This window comes from Puma concolor, chromosome E4 (genome assembly GCF_028749965.1).
Source record: "Puma concolor isolate L17-30 chromosome E4, mPumCon1.1.hap2, whole genome shotgun sequence".
NCBI lineage: Eukaryota > Metazoa > Chordata > Mammalia > Carnivora > Felidae > Puma > Puma concolor.
Window position 1 is genome coordinate 29278292 of NC_141683.1, and position 16749 is coordinate 29295040.

The following is a 16749-nucleotide window of genomic DNA, read 5'->3' on the forward strand; positions in this document are numbered from 1 at the left end:
TGAGTGCCCCCCCCCCACGCCCCCACACACATCCAGCCCCCGTCCTCGTCCCCGCCCTGTGCATCCTCCTCTTCCTTTATCACACCTACCCTTCCTCACTCCTTGCCTGAGGTGTCCGTTTTCCAGCTGCCCCCATTCTATACCTCTCCCCCCCAGCAGTGCTCCCCTTTCTTGCTAACCTTTCCTTCCTCAGGCCCCCATTGTATTCTCATTCCCCTCTGCCCTAGCTCTCTCCCTGCATCTGAACCGCTGCCTTCCCCCTTTGAGCGCAGCCACCCCTCTCCCCTGCCTGAACAGGTGGCCAAGAGGTGCCCTTGCTTGTGTGTAGAGCACTCCTCCATCTGTGCCTCCCAGACCTCCCCCCTTAGGGTCCTCAGTGTGCCCTCACAGCCCTGCAGGACCCCATTTACACCGTTGGAGACCCCAATCATGGAGGGTCACTGCTCCTCCTGCCCTGTATCTTGCTCCCCTTGTAGGGTGCCTGCCTGGTTTCCAGGGGTGCTGGCTGCTGAACAAGGTGATAGGAGGGACAGCTACAGCTCTGTGCTCCTGCTGGCCCCATGTCCCTGGGAATGAGCAGATGAGATGGGGTCATACATGTAGAGCTTGGGGAGAGATTCCAGAGGGTTCCCTATTTACAGAACTAGAGAATGTGAGAGGGGCCTCCTCTCTGCTCGGGGCATGTGAAAGCCCCATTCTACCATAGTTTCCCCCTTTTCCTTAGAATTCTCAGTGCTTTGCAGTTAATTGACTGGAAATGTTGGGGAGGGGAGATTCTACCCTTCTGGGAGGCAGCTATGACTGGGATAAAACTGCCTTCCATCCCAGACGACAAAGCAAGTTTTAATTGGCCCCAGATTGTGGACTTAAGGATAATTAATTCTGACTGGCATGGCTGTGCATTCATTTACACCTCTTTTCTTAGGGAAACTCAGAAACCTTGTCCTGCCAATCTCCTCCACCTCTCAGCTTCAGGAGGAAGGGGGGTGGGGAGGGGGAGAGAGGGAGAGAGGGAAAGGAGATTGGGTTCTAAACCTTGATGACCCTCTCTCCTAAAGTGTGAATGAAGGCAGAATTTGCAGACTGGAAGCCAGGATACTCTGTAACCCCAGCTCCCACCTTTTTTCCCCATCCTCAGAGAGAAGGCAGATTTGCAGCTGTAGCCCCAGCTCTGTCCCCACCAGCATTAGCTTTCTCTTTCTGTCTCAGTCAGTTCCTGGGGCAGACTCTTGGACCCCCTGAAGATTTCACCAGGAAGGGAGGAGACTGTAAATCCACGGACAGACCTCTCTCCATAGTTGTTTCTGATGCTGACCCAGGAGCTCCCCACCTCCAGCCTGGGTGACAAGAGCCTTCCTGAGGGCACCAGAGGGCATGGTTAGCACAATGGCCATATGCAGGACCTAGCTGGAAGACAAGGCTGCAGGGCTGGAGGACCTTGGAGGGTGAGGGAAGGAGGCGTTGAGCATATGGGTGTTGGGGAAAGGAGACGCTTGGTTGGTGGTGCTGTTGCCAAGCTGAGCTGGCACTTTTCCCACTTGAATTAAAAACTATAAAATTTCCTTTCCTGGATCTGTCACCAGACAAGTCCTGCGATCACAAGGACCGGGTCCTCAGGGAACAAGGCAAGGGATAGGGTCTAGCTAGATGCACACGCATCTCCAAGGGTGGGGGCAGCTGCCTGGCTCAGTGGGGGACGTGATGTCTTAGGGTCCCCTGATGATCCAAGGCAGCTGACAGAAGCACCTTGCACCAGCCTCTTGGGTGGCCCAGCCTCTCCACTTGGCTTCTAGTGCTAGAACCTCTCTGATGAGGAAGGACAGAGGTCACAGTTTCATGTACATATTTTACCCTCATGACAGCCCTGAGGCATTATCCCCATCGTATCACTGAGAAAACTGGGACTTGGAGACCTTCAGAGACACACCCAAGGTCAGCCAGTGGCAGGACCCACGTGTGAAGCTAAGTGTGCTGGAAAAGGGGGAGCTGCCTTTGTACAATCTGCAGTGCCCTATGTCACAGGCTCCTGACCCCTAGTGGGGAATCTCTGTAATGCAAATGGGCACCCTCTTGCCCGTTGTGGCAAGATCCATCTCACTGGCTTGGGAACCAGCTCAAGGAGCCCTTAGCCTGGGGTGGTTCTGCTTGTGCAAGGGGGGTAAGGGTGGTGCTGGGCTCCAGCCCTGGCACCTGCCCTTCCTGCTCGAAGGATGTGGTACCGGCAGCACTCAGGGCCCAGCTGAAGGCAGAGCTCCTAGAAGGTGTGCAGGGACCCAATGAGGCAACCGACATGAGTTACAGCTTTACAGCTTTAATCCAGCATGTTGGAGTCCGGGCCAGTGGGGCAGCCAGGGGCAGGGCTTCTGCCCACTGCTGATGGAGCCCACTCCCCACCCTGCCCCAGCCCACAGTGAGCAAACAGGACGGGTCCCAGCCTTCCTGGCTGGGATCTTGAGAGTACAAGGACTCTGAGAAAGCAGGGGCTTTGACCCAGGCTTTCATGTCCTTCTCTTGCCCCAGGTAAAAAGAGTCCCCTGATTCTAAGCCCTCCCCACCCACCCCTCGTTCATGGCCAAGTTCCAGCTCAGCTCCTGGTCTACTTCCCTGGGGCTCCATCACCAGTAGGACCCAGGGTTTGGCTTTTTCTGGGGCCTGGTGAATAGAGGACCCCTGCCCGCCCCCAGGGCCAGATGCAGATACAGGAGAGGGGCATCACTGAAGGGGCAGCAGAGACACAGCTGGTTCCTCAGGCTCCTGGGTAGGAGGGCTGTGGTGGCATATAGGGGGGAGGAGCTGAAAGCCAAGGAGACAGGGTGAGGGTCAGGGGTGGCACAGGAGGATGTGAAGTGACCCCCAATCCCAGAGGCATGAAGGATCCATGCAGAAGAGGTAGCCTGGATGTTTCCAGCTGAGGTAGAAGTCTGGAAGAGGGACTCAGGGGGAGACAGGGGCAGGGGAGGTCCCAGCACAGGGACAGGGGGCAGGCAGGAGCAAGTGGCTCCAGACTGCTCACTTACCTGCAGGGTTGTAGATAGGGGGCCCAGCCGGGTAGAGTGGATACTGGGGAGGACCGCTAGGAGGGTACATGTAGCCAGGCTGTGGGGGTGCAGGGCCAGCTTTGGGGTCCTGGGGGTATGGGTACACTGGCTGCACTGGGATGCCTGTCATTGGAATCTCCTGGCCTAGGTGGGGGACAAGGATCAGCATTCAGAGCTCCACCTGCATGGGAGGAAGCCTCCTTCTCCTGCCCAAGAAACCGAGGTAGGCACCACTGGGCCCCTGCTCTCTGTGCTGGCAGGTTCCGGGCTGGGCTGGCTACCTGCTGCCTTTGCCTCCCAGACCTTGCTTGGCAGAGTTGAACAGGGAGCCATGCACGTGGTCCCAGCGGGTCAGTGTGTGTTTAGCAGGTCTGCACCCCTCGGCAGGTTCAGAGGCCTCACAAGCCAGAGAACACAGCCTGGGGAATGTCCCACTTAGGCAAGGAGGGGGGCAGCTCCCGGGGCTGGTATCTTGTAATCTAGCAGAGCTGCCACCAAAGGGGGGAGGGGTCCCTCCCCCAGCCCCTCCCCCCCACACTGATTCCCCCATGCAGGGTCACGCGTCCCGTGTCCATCGGGTTTGGGCGGATCCGCAGTCATGTGCCGGCACTCAGGCACACATTCCATTGTACACTGGAGCACACCCAGTTAGTGCTCACCACCATAGACCCCACCTCCTGCGCTTTCCGAGAGTCATGTGCATGCAGGTGCCCACTGCACACACACCACTGCCGGCAGACGGCATGCCGTGCACATCTCAACATTCACACGCATGCAGGTACGTGTACACGCAGTCCGATGTTCGCATACACGGCCCAGGAATGTTATTTCCGGGGTTACATGCTGGCCGGTATGTGTCTGCAGAAGCACACCCTACTGTGCAATTCACACATCCTTGAACTCTCCGGGGCCCGTCGTGGGGTTCAGCTCAGCTTGGCCTATCCCAGGTTCGTCGCGCCCAACCCTGCACATACCTTCAAATGGGCTCTGCAGATGCTGGCGCCGGCGGTACAGGTAGCAGCAGGAACAGAGGAAGCAGCAGATGGTGGTGGCAACCACAGCCACAAAGAGGATCACAGCGGAGGCGATGCCTGCTATGGTCTTGGGACTTTAGACAAAGAACAGGTCCCCTCACCTTCCAACACTCATAGGAGGGAGTCCTCATTATGGTGCCATAAAACTGTGCTCCAACTCCTGGCCAGCAGGGGGCCACAGCAAGCTGAGATTTGGGGTTCCTTGAGGGGCTCTGCCCAGTCCCTGTGGAGGAGATCTTAGGGGACCTCCATTTCCCAGAAGGCCATGCTGCCTGGCTGGCTAGTGTGAGGCATGCCGGGAGTTGTAGTGTGCACCCCACTTCCTCACTCCTGCATCTACAACTCAATTGGTTAGGCTTGGAACATGTTAGCATTGAAAGGCACCTTAGAAATAATCTAGAGCCCTTTTTTTTTTAACGCCCCCCCCCATCACAGTCTCCTTACGCCTTTTGTATATTAGCAGTCCCCTTCAAAAAGAAGTTTGAAAACCACTAATTTTGGCAACCCCCTCATTTTATGAAGAGGAAATAATGACCCATGAGAGGATGAGTCTTCCCCAAGAGCACACGCCTGAGAACTGGACCTGGGAATCAAACCCAAGACTCCTGCCTTCTTGCTAGGGCTTCTTCCACAAAGCCGCACCCCGGTCTGGGTTTTGACCCTGCACACACTCTCCACCAAGCCCGAGAGGGTTGCTAATGCGCCTTTCCTGGACCTCCCAGGCCCCAGCACTAACATCCAGCTTTGTCCCCAAGCCGAGTCCTGGGCTTGGGCTGAGGCTGTGGAGGTGGACATGGAGAGGGACAGGAGGCGGTCGGGGGGGAGCAGGGGAGGCCCAGGCGGGCCTCCTGAGAGGAGGATGGAGGGGACGCGAGCCCACCTGAAGGCCAGGCAGTGCTTCTGCTGCCTCTCGGTGATGAGCAAGGTCAGGTCTCTGCAGCAGTACCGATGGTAGCAGGTCCCGCAGCAGAAGGTGAACTCGCAGTTAAAGCCTGGATGCCAGGAGCCATTCCGGTCCAGGTACCACAGGCAGTCCTCGCCGGCCAGCGCTGCGGGCAGGTCGGGGGTAGGGGGGACATGGCCACCAGGCCAGCTTTCCGTCCGCCCTTACCCCGCTCCCCGAGGCTCCCAGCCCGCCGGCTCCCGGGACGCGGGGGCTGCCCCTGGTCGCCACCCTGAGGCGCTCCGCCCCTGAGCCCCGGCGGCCTCTCGACGGAGCTGACCCCGCGCTCCGGGTCAGCGGCCCGTGGCCCAGCCTCCCGGCCGTGTCTCCTCCCGCTCCCTGAGCACCGGCAGCACCCAGGGAGCCCCGCGCCCACCCCGCCGCGCACCCCCTTACCCAGGGGCGCCCCCAGCACCAGGAGGGCGGCCGCGGCCAGCGGCGCGGCCCCGCAGAGCCCCGGGGGCCGCATGGCGGGGGTTGGGCGCGGCCGGGCCCGGCCGCCGGCAGCAGGGAGCGCAGGACGAAGCCGGCCGGCGGGAGCTGCTGCGGGGCCCAACCCGCCGCCAGGCTCGGTTTCCTCTCCCGCCTCCTGCGAGGGCGGGACTAAGGCCCGGGCCGCGGTAACCCTGCCCCCCCCACCGCCCCCCCCACGCTCCGCGCCCGGCCCAGGGGGCCACCCACCGGCGACGCCCACCCGGCCCGGGCACAGGAGCGGGGCGCCCCTCACCCAGCCCGGTACTGCCCTGCGCCCCGCCCCCGGCTCCAAGGTGGCTCCTCCCGCCAGAGCCACCGTGGCCACAGCGGGCCGCTGGACACTGCGGCCAGGGAGGCCTCTCCGTGCCCTGGGCCCGCCCCTCGCCTGGGCCCAATCAGTATCCCGGACCCCAGAAGCCCCGATCCTGGTGCCATCTCCGAGTACCCAGGCACATGGGCCAACCCTAGAGGGGCAGGACCTCCTCTGCCCAGTGTCCAGCCCAGGACGTCCTGCGGGGAAGGGGGGGCGGGAGAAGAGGGAAAAGAGGCTGAGAGCACCCCGCCCCCATTCCCAGAACACAGGCACCCATTGAGAGGCAGCTCAGAGCCGCTTTGTCCCTGCGGTGCCCACAGACCTGGACTCTGCCAGCTGCACTGGCTCCCTGAGACGGACCCTTCCCCCTCTGAGTGGACAGCGCTGGCATGCGCCAGCCCATGGCCTCATCAGTCGGGATGACAGGCCGCTGGGGCCACCTGGAGCCCATCCAGCTAGACACCCTTCACAGTGAATCCTGCACAAACACTGCATTGGCTAGGAGAGCATAGGGAGAACAAGAGTTAATTACCGTGGGGACAGTGTTTTGGGGGGAGGGGAGCCAATCAATCCCCTTACAAATTTATATTGAGTGTCAGTGACTGTGCCCCCTGCTACCTGGGTTACACTGACCAGGAACTGCCTATCACTTCAGGGGGAAAATCAAAAGCCTACCTCAACCCCTGGCCATGGGACAGTTCTTTACAAAGCACTTTGACAGTTAACCTCATTTGAGGCTCTCCACAGTTTCTGCGAGCTCGACAAAGTTGACAGGTGTTATCATCGATCCCATTTTACAGATTGAGAAACTAGGACTCATGGGAGTTGAAGGACTTGCCTGCCGGTATAAGGCTGAGGCAACGTCAGAACCCAAGTCTTCTAAATCCAGGTGGATCCTCCTCTCCAATAGCAGAGGGTGTTCGGAGGTGAGAGAGAGAATGGATGGCCCAGCAGAATCTAAACAAGTTAGGGGAGGGCTGCCAGAAGCGGAGCTGCTCTGCCCCGGGCCCCTGTGGGTACTGGCACACCCAACCCAAGAGGTGGAGTAAGGAGACCATGGGCTCCTGCCCCAGCAAATTGCTGGTAGCCTGCAGGGGTGGGGTGTGGGAGGGGAGTAAGCGAATATATGCACCCATGCAGGACACAGTCATAAACCCAGGGGCAGAGGGACAAAAGGAGATGTCTCTCATTTCGCCACCCCCTAGACAGTGTCTCCATTCCCATCCATGTCTTCTTTCCTAGTGCACGAGCTCCAGGAGTGCTGGACCACGTGACCATCGTGTTCACTGCTGTCACCCAGTCCGGGCCCTAGGTGATCATTGTTGGTTGACTGACTCTCAGAGGAAGGGTTGTCTCTCTTCCTGTCCAAGGGTAACCCTTCCATGTGTACTCTAGACCCCATCTGATCCCTCTCCCAGCATTATCTCTTCTCTTCTGCATCCTTAGTTTCTCCTTTCTTATCAGCTTCTTTCCCCAGAGCAAAAAAAAAAAAAAAAAAAAAAAAAAATCTCAAGTCTCTCCGTGTAAAACAAAACGAAACAAAACCAAGCAAAGCAAAACCACATTTCCCCAAATTCATCCTTTTCTGGCTACTTTCCTGCTTTTCTCCTTTATTCCTCCAACTAGTCCTCCTCGAGTCTCAACCTGGTTGATGCTTCCAGCTGGCCACGACACCTAACTCTCACAACACCGTCAGTGATTTTCTAACTGGAAAATGCTAGGAAAACTTGTCAGTCCACACGGCAGGAGCGCAGGAGCGTTAGACTGGGACAGAGGGTGGGGGAGGGTCTGTGGGCAGGGGCGGGGGTGGGGGGAGAACTGGCAGCAGTTGGGAGAGCCTGGAGACGGAGGGCTGAGGCTAGCTGTGTTGCCATGAGGACCTGAGTCCTGCCAGAGACCATGGAACTGGGAGGGAGTGGGAAGAGGCTGGGTGGGAGCGCTAGGGAGGGACTGGGGGCCCTGAGAAGGGGATTGTCCAAATCTCCAGGCCTTGAAGGGGCTTCATTGTACCTCCTCTACTCAGGGCACACGGGAGCCTGTTCCCCTCACCAAGCCACTCTCCCAGGCCCCAGTGAGGGGCAGAGGCACTTTCCTGGAATAGGAGAGGCAGACAGTAATTAATGTGCAATGAGACAAAATATGGACTTTTCCAGTAGCAGGCTTTCCCCAGGGTGCCTGGAATATGATAATAATAATACTAGCAGCTAACACTGCAAATGAGTTTCCCATTGTACAGAGGCTGGAGGTGAATTTTCCCAGCTTACACAGCTGGGATTTGAAGGTTGGCTTGTGTGACTTCAAAGTCCAGGCCCTTCCACCCCACCGCCTGCCTCTCCTGTAACATGTCTAAAATGCTCGCTGCTATGCTTGGCATACAGAGCGTGCGTACTTGGGGAAACCATGATATCCAGCCCTTATCCCTCGCAGGAGTCTGTGTGGGAAGATAGCGGGATATTTAGAGTGGGGAAGGGCGGTGGAAGCTGGGTAGAGAGGAGGGACTAGACCATGCCTGTGACCCAGTTTGGGCTTCGCCTGGGACTGTGGTACCCGTGTGCTGCTGAGTCATCTCACTGCTGGGCTGAATGACCAGCCCAGGGCTCCGCCCAACCCCCTTCTTGCTCTTCTTCAAATCATAGCTGAGTGAGTAGGCCCGGGCTCCCAAGGCCTTCCTGCCTTCCCAGGACCAGAGTCCTGGAGCCTCCGTTCCAGAGGTTCCTGCCACACCCAGCTCTCTGACCCAGGGGGATTTTGAGCCTTTGTGAGATAAGGGGAGCTCCCTTCCTCTCCTCTACTTGCCTCTGGCTGGTCTAGTGCTTTCCTCAAGAGGCTGTGCTTTCTCCAGTCTTTCTCCTCCCAGCTATCTTCTGGCATAGTCACCTCCGGCAGATAGGTAATTACACGTTTCCTTCTACCCAAGGACCCTGAGCCCTTTCCTCATTCTGATTTAATCTCTTTACACCCTCCTCCAGGGTGTTGAAGACACACTGATTCTTCCTTGCAACCCAGAGCTGGGGGAGGGCGGGGGAGCAAGGCCCAGGAGAGAGCCAGAAACTTGGCCAAGGTCTCATGGCTTAGCTGGGGACTAAAGGAACCAGATCTCCTGGCTCCTGCTGTCCCCAAATAAACAAACATCTCTCCTGCAACATAAGGTCTTCCCTGGTGTCCAGCTTTAATCTTTCTCACTGCAAATGAAAGACTGTGACTTTGTCCTCTTGGTGGGAGGGGTCTGGGAGTGGGTGAAGGATGGTGGGGATCAGCCTCGCTGCTGGCCCAGCTGCTGGTAGGAAGGAACACTCTTCCCTAGAGGGGTTTTAGCAACGCCTTTGCAGGATTACCTTCCCCAGAACGCCAGGCTTCTGCTTCTTTGCAGAGGCCCAGGTCAGCCTGGGCAGAACTTCCACAGCCCTGGGCCTTCGGAAAGGAGTGGTTAGCTGGGCTGGCTTGGGTGGTATCCATGAGCAGCCTGCCCTGGGGGGCTGTGGGAGCATTAGTAGTCCCAGGCAGCCGGTGCCCAGCCTCAGGAGCCCAGCCCAGCCAGTGGGGCAGACGGGGAGGGCCAGGTTATCTTTAAATGGCACCTTACTCAGACTGCACCTCTGCCAGCTGGGCAGGGTGGGGGCAGACAAGTGTTATTTTGGGATCTGAGGATCTGAGGGTAAGGAAGGAAGAAGTTTCTGTTTACAGCTCTTTTGTTTATCTTCGCTCAGTCTCCTGGGAAGGGTTTGGGGACAGGGGCCGCAGCCCTCCAGCTGGTCCTTTCCACCCTGGGGTCTCCGTTTTCAGCCTAGCCCTGTTCATCATCTGCACAGGTGGGAACTTTTGGACAGACAGAGATACAGGGCCTTTTGGTGTGACAGCCTCTGCAAGGTCAAGTTTGGATATTGAGAGTTGCTTTAGGCTTGGAATTAGACTGATGGCAGAAATTACTACTTACTATGAGGCAGCACTATTATGTTGACTTTAATCCTCAAAATGACTTCATGAAGCAGATAACTAATATTATACCTATTATGTGGATGAGAAAGCGGAGGCACAGATAATTTAAGTAATTTGCCCAAAGTCACCCATCTGGTAGATGGCAGAGCCAGGATTCAAACCCAAGCAGTCTGGCTCCAGAATTCACGCTCTGAACCCCTAACCAGAGCATGAGTCCTGCCTTGCCACTTCCTGGCTCTCCAAATTTGGAGAAACCACTTAACTCCTTTGGGCTTGGTTTCCTCATTTGTAAATGGACTATGGTTCAGTCAAACCCAGTAGAATCCCCAAGTCAGCTGGCAGAGGCACTCTGGCCCATTCTCTCTCTCTCTCCCTGTTCAATGGGAAAAGAGTTTATTTAGGGTCACATGATATAGTTCACTAGCAGAGCTTGGGCAGGAACCCAACCCTCTTGCCTCCACATATATTTCTGTGTTCTTGCTGGTGAACCTCTGTGAGTCAGGAACGAGGCAAGAGAGCCAAGCCAGTGAGGGACGTGAGATCAGGTGTGAATTTGTAATCCCAAAACCTGGTGCAAAAGAAGTGCCACATTTATTCTTTTAATCCAGTTAGATCAGATGGAGTCTCTATCCTCACAGCTGGTGGGGGAATTATCTGTCGTCATTATGGTTTGCTCCCCCCACCAGGATCACGAAAAGGTCCTGGGATCTCCCACAAGGCAAAGTACTGGGGGTGGACCCTGCAGGCCTTGTCTTCTGCCAGCCAGGGGCCTGCGAGTGCAACAGTCCTGGCCTATGTGCCGCAGGCCCAGGAACTGTTCCAGGGAGCCCTGGTGCCCAGTATGCAGCCTCCCCAGGGATTCCAGGCAGCCTTTCCCTTAGGAAGTTCTTCTGTCCCCAAGTGCTATGCCAGGATCAGGTAAAGGTCCTCACCACTCAGGCCCCACGGACTTCTGTTCCTTCTCGTTTTCTGGCACCCCTCTCCTTTTCTCTCTCTCCTTTCCTTCTTCCTCCACGGCCCTGGGCCTTATCTCAGTTCACTCAAGCTTTTACCCTAGGATCCAGAAGCATGGCGATCCTCAAGCAGCTCTGCTTCCCACTCTGCAAAAGCAACTAAGGCAAGAAAATGTAAAGAATTTGGCTATGTTCTTAGAATACGTGGTGGGGGGGGAGCGTCGGGAAATCTAGTGAAAGCAAACCAATACATTGGTCATGTAGATATTACAGAAAAAGTCCGCAGCAGGTGGAAGGCAGGGCTGCAGCCAGCACCGGTTTCGATCCTGTTCCTGGGCAGGATGGCGGTGCTGCAGCACTTCACGCGGAGCTGTCCTCCCAAAGGCTCACTGAGACCCTAATTTAGCAGCAGCATCTGTGGAACTGAATTGAGTCATTCTAATCCAGTGAGTCAGGGAGACTGAGCCAAACATAGCTCCCAGCTACCGGAGGGCGGGGGAGACACGGAGGAAAGAGGCACTCTCTTCCATCTGAAGTGCTTCAATTAAGACATCTTGAATTCTAACTACAACTCTGAGGTGGGTATTAGTTCTCCATTTTACAAATATGGGAACCACGGATCGCAGGGGATGTCACCCCAGCTCCCTCCTTACCTTCTAGCTATGTAATCATGCCACATGAGAATAACTCAAGACTTGAAGGGACTTCCTAGGCCTTCTAGTCAGGTCAGGCCAGCACATCTGCTACAAAATCACGTGTACCATATAAGTCTAACAGACCCAGTGTAATTGGCAATTTTAGGAGAATGGTTAATGCCACCCTATTTTCACCTATTCAAAACAAGCCCCTCCCAAAACAAAACAAACAATGTGAGGGTCCTTGTTAGAAGGCTAAGGTTGAACTTGTACTAATCCATCAGAGAAAGGTAAATATTTACAAATGGTGGAATTTTATTAGCAATTACTTTTCGCTGCTTTGCTACCCAAGTCCTGACAAAGTGTGGTGAAGGTCTAGTCTAAGCCCCAGCCAGCTGTCATTTTTGGGAAGACCTTTCCCTCTCCACCGTCAGGCCCTCTAGACCCACCCTTGTCAACTTTTCAGTCTGACCTCTTCCACTCCAACCCCCTCTCTGGCTACCGCCGAGTCCAGGCTCTTGGTTCTCTCACCTGCACTTTGCCTCCAGCCTCCCCTTTTAGTTCTGTCCGGACAGACATCAGTATGCTTTCTAAAATGCAAACCTGGAGGCACCTGGGTGGCTCAGTAGGTTGAGCGTCCAACTTAGGCTCAGGTCATGAGCTCAAGGTTCACAAGTTGAAGCCCCACATTGAGTTCTGTGCTGACAGCTCAGAGCCTGGAGCCTGCCTCAGATTCTGTCTCCCTCTCTCTCTGCCCCTCCCCAGCTCACTTGCGCTCTCTCAAAAAGAAACATAAAAAAAATAAAAAATAGAAATAAAAATAAGCAAAATGCAAACCTGATTGTGTAACTTCTCTGCCTAAAATTCTTGAGTGGTCTCCCATTCCCTGAAGAGGAGGAAGGCCTATAGGATCCTCCACCATCTGGCTCTCACTTTTCCTTCCTGCTTATTTCTGGCCAAGAGTCCTGTGAACTATAAATTCCAATCTTTTAACCTGCATATAAACTGTGAAAATGCAATCCTATTCCATGATGGGTCTCTTCTTAATGATCTTTTCTCTAGAGTGTCCTACCCCACCCTCGTCTGCTTGGCAAACGCATAGGGGAGGCAAGACAGAGTACTGGCAAAAAGTGCAATCCACTTGGATCAGAATCACACACTTTGCTATGTGACTTTCGGCAGGTAGCATTTAATATCTCTGTGCCTTGGTTTCATCAGTCTGTAGATGGGATAAACAAAATGATGCACTTTGTAAAGTTATTAGATGGTCTACACGAGATAATCCAACACTTTGGAACAGTCACTGGCATTTAGTGAGTGGTCCTGAAATCTCAGCAGTTGTTAGCCACCTTGCAGGTCAAGGGTCACCTCTCCATGCAACTCTGACTTCTCCCACTTACCATTAACCATCCCCTTTTTTTGGGTATTGGGGATTGACCCCAGTATTTCTTCCTCTCATGGTACTCCCCACATTCGTTGGGCTATTTCTGACCCCCTACTAGACTAGCTTCTTGAGGGAAGGGGCCAAGCCTCTCCGGCATCTACCATTGGCCTTGCATGTAATAGAAATTTAATATTTACTGAACAGAACAAACATAATAGTAGCCAGAATTTGGCTTTGAGTTTATGATCTACTCATTGGCCATAGGTCTGCCAGGCTGGGGTGAGAAGTAGATCTTTCACTGGACAACCCTTTCATTTTCCAAAGCAGTGTCCTGTTTTCCCTGAGTCTTCTCAGCTCCTTCAAGTTTCTTCCCCCTTGACACAGCTTAGGTCCCCCAGTTCTTGGTTTTTGTCTTGCAGATGGGCTCGCCTTCTGTCAGGGAGCCTCCTGCTGGAGCACCATAATGGAACAGAGCACTCTAGGATTGCTGACAGGCACAGAAGACTGAAATGATCTTACACAATGTGTGTCTACTAACCCAGCCAGAACTACACTAGAGTTTAGTGAAGACACGCCAACAGTTCAACATAATAAACACTTGTTACTGGCACGCAGAATTGTTAACAAGAGTACGGTACTCTGTAATCCTCAACTTTCTTCATACTCATTAATCTGAGTTTTGAAACAACCTTACCTTTCAATTCTGCCCATTTTTTACAGGTTATGGACATATTTGTTTGAATCCTAAATTGTCATCCTTCCCAGGGGTTTCCTGTTATCTAAAAATCTGATCAGCATCTCTCTCCTATCTAGTAGGGTTTCTTTTGGGCCTCAGATCCTCTTTTGGAATGGGTAAGGCATAAAAAAACTCCCTCATCTGTCATTAATATCAAAGGAGGGGCCAAGGACAGAGCCCTGGGGCACAGCACAAGCCATTCCACAACACGCCAATTTGCAGTCTGAGAGTTGGTGGCCAGTTACCAACTGGTCTATCTCCCTAATGCTTTGATTTTACCATGTCCAGATTTTATCTAATCTGTTAACAAAATCAGACTATGGGGCTAGTTTTGCATCACTTGTTCTGAATTCACAACTAATATCTATTAAGCCCTATATTAAGCACTAATTACAACATTCCTATTTATTGGCTTGACTCATCTAATAGTCCCTGATCAATATCACCCTTCCGATGGGCACTTGTGAAAACCAGTTTCCTTCAGTTCTTGGACTTTCACCTTCTGTCTTCTGGTATTTCTTCCATTTTCCTTTCAGTTCTTTCCACTAAGAGCTCAACACAGTCTTGGGAAAGCCCTTGGTGTCCTAGCGGTTACTCACCAGGGTCAGGAGACCTGGAGAATTTGAGAGCAGCTCAGCACTCTTATTATTCCCTTGTTTATCTTATCTTGAACTTCAATTCTTTCTAACCAGTTGGCCCTGACCTTTTCAGACTGAAGCCGGTTCTTTGGCCAAAAACACAGGAGACCAAAAGGAGCTAGAGTTCAACTTTTTGTCAATACTCCTGGACTCAAGCAGATTTTTTCTTCTCGCAGACCCTGGATGTAGTTTCTGAACTCTTTTCCTCACTGACAGAATGGGAATATTATCTACTGTGTACCTGCTATAAAGGTTAAATGGGATAGTTGAAATGCTGTGGGAGCAGGAAGTGCCTGCACACCAAAGGGTCCAAGACCCTCTGCTCTTAACTGACAACAGTATGTCTGTTGGTTGGGGGTGGCCCCTCAGGTGATCCTACGACCCTTTCCCTTCAGAACTCAAGTTTTCCAGTCCTCCCCTAAAACTAGCGAGAGAGCAGGAAGAGAGGACCCTTGTCAAGAGACCATTTTTGGCACGAGATAGGCTCTTTTTGTCATTAGTGGGCCCAGGAGGGGTCTATATCTTTCTCAGTCTATGTGTGAAAGCCCCAAGCCTTCCCAAACTCAGCAGTCCAATGCCACTGGCATGAGACCATTCTTTTGTGCCACAATCAGGGGTTGATTTGGCCCTGTGGAACCTTCAGCACTGAAACTAACTGGCACTGCCTTGAGATCAATAACCACGGGGTGAGTTTCTAAGGCTCAGAATGGTTTTCCTGAGCACCAATTAGCCAGACTTCCATCATTTCCCCAATATGAGCAACTTCCCCAACTCAAGGGAGAGAAATCACAGGGGCAGTTATTAGTCTCAGAACCTGGCTGGCAGACCAGGCTGTGCACAGGCCCTCAGACTTTTCAAAGACAGTGACGTTAACAGACACTTTTCCCGACTCAGTCAGATGTGGGAGTTGTACACCAGGGACACCTAGTGGTGTGAAATCACTATTGGCTACAAAATCCTTAGGCTTCCAATTACAGTCCTGTACAGTAAATGCCCCAAGTGGGGACCTTTCCTTGAGAACAGAGACTTGATCATCAGTCTAAAGAAACCTTCTGTAGTGGCTGAAACTGGGGCAGTAGGTGTCGGCATTATAAAAAAAAGGGAATGCTGGGCTTTACCTTCCTCCCCTTCACTGGTTATCATTCACTTTTTGAACCCACAATGACTGCATTTCCCAATTAAGGGACCTCCCTTAAAAATATTTGACTGGATGATACCAGTTCTCTAAGAATCATCTTGGGCTAGGTTAGCTAGAACACACTCAGGTGTCTGCATGGCTCCGCCTAATCTTTTCCCCCTTATTTTTATTTTCCTTCTAAAAGGAACAGAAGGCAGAGGTGCCGGGACACCTTATACCATGTGGACTGAATTCATTTGTAAAGATTACTTTACTCTCCTAGAAAAATACACATTGCAAATTTGAGGGCTACAACTTAACCACTTTAGAGGATTCCTGAGGGAGAGGGGGTAACCTTTGAATATCAGAGTGTGTGGTGATGTGTTGGGGAGGAATATTAAATACAGTTGGGTCAGGTGGACTTTAAAAAAAATGTTTTTCCCATTTTTTTTTTTTTTTTCTAAAAAAAGGAAAAACAAATTGCCATCTCTCTGGCTGATGTTGTGTGTGCGTGTATACATAGGAATAGCTCGGGGGGAGGGACTGTGTCATGCAATGAGGCAAAAACAAGAGGACTTCCTGTGACAGGGGAGCCTTAGTGTTGTAGGAGGGAGACAAGGAGAGGTCACTGGAGAGGGGTCAGAATGTAGCTGCTGCCTCTCATTCCTATGGAAAACCCAGAACATCTGTGGTAGAGAGCAGAAAGCATTATCATCTCTCAAGGGTATTCCTATCTGAACATAGCAGATGTCCTATGAAAGTAAACAGGTCTGTTTTAGAATGTACATGGTCATGACTCCCTGTGCTCCTGAGGTGGGGCAAAATAATCCATGAACACGTAATCCTTCTGGGCACTATGTTTCTGGAGTGGCCGGCAGAGGACTCTAGGAACAGAGGTGGGGGCACGGTCGGGGAGAAAAAGGTTCTAGAGATGGAGTATCTTCAGGGGGACTTTGAGAAATGTCCTTTGTTCCAGTATTCCTAAGTGACAGCACTGGTGACCTTGGTCTGAATTGTCAGTGTCACTCTGCAAAGGCCAAGGGCCAAGAGTCAGGAGGCCACTCTAGGTTGAAAAGAAAGTACATCTCAAGGCCAGTTAAGGGCTGCAAAATGGTTTGTGGCTGGGCCAGGAGGAGCAGAGTTGGAAAGTCTCCCTTTCTTAGATGCCAATGGTCTGCAGAACCCGCCTCTCGTTGTCATTAAGGTGGCCTGAGAACATGACGTAGCAGGGCTGCTGAGCGAACTGGCAGAGGAAGTCCGTGAGATAGGCCTGCAGAGAAGAAAAAAGAGTGGCCTTACTGCAGGTTCTCAGGCTTACCATCTGTAAGGGGCGAGAACTATCGGCGGTATAGGAAGCACTGGCTGTCAGACAACTGCCAGCACCCTGAGGGATGGCTTTCTACATTCCTGGATCTAGTTCAGGCTCAACCCAGAGACTAAAGTCCATAGAGAAACAAAATTTTCCCAATAGATCTCATATTTCCACCCGAGGACCTTCACAACATAGCTGGGTTTTAAGAAGCTGGACTGCAACACTGGTAGGTATAA

General features: G+C 53.2%; 2 protein-coding genes across 2 annotated transcripts in view; both read right to left on the bottom strand.

Annotated features, from left to right (window-relative positions):
• Window positions 1–2291: 2291 nt before the first annotated feature.
• On the bottom strand, window positions 2292–5641 carry SHISA4 (shisa family member 4). Its single transcript, XM_025921196.2, has 5 exons — window positions 5412–5641; window positions 4953–5121; window positions 4013–4146; window positions 3018–3182; window positions 2292–2793 (listed from the first exon to the last, which is right to left on the bottom strand). The coding sequence occupies exons 1-5, from the start codon at window positions 5482–5484 to the stop codon at window positions 2747–2749; spliced, it is 588 nt and encodes a 195-aa protein (XP_025776981.1). The 5' UTR covers window positions 5485–5641; the 3' UTR covers window positions 2292–2746.
• Window positions 5642–12495: 6854 nt separating this feature from the next.
• IPO9 (importin 9) overlaps window positions 12496–16749 on the bottom strand; it is a 56615-nt gene continuing 52361 nt past the window's right edge. The window contains exon 24 of the mRNA XM_025920985.2: window positions 12496–16471. Coding sequence (XP_025776770.1) covers window positions 16361–16471 — 111 coding nt within the window. The 3' untranslated portion in view covers window positions 12496–16360. The remainder of the gene's footprint in view (window positions 16472–16749) is intronic.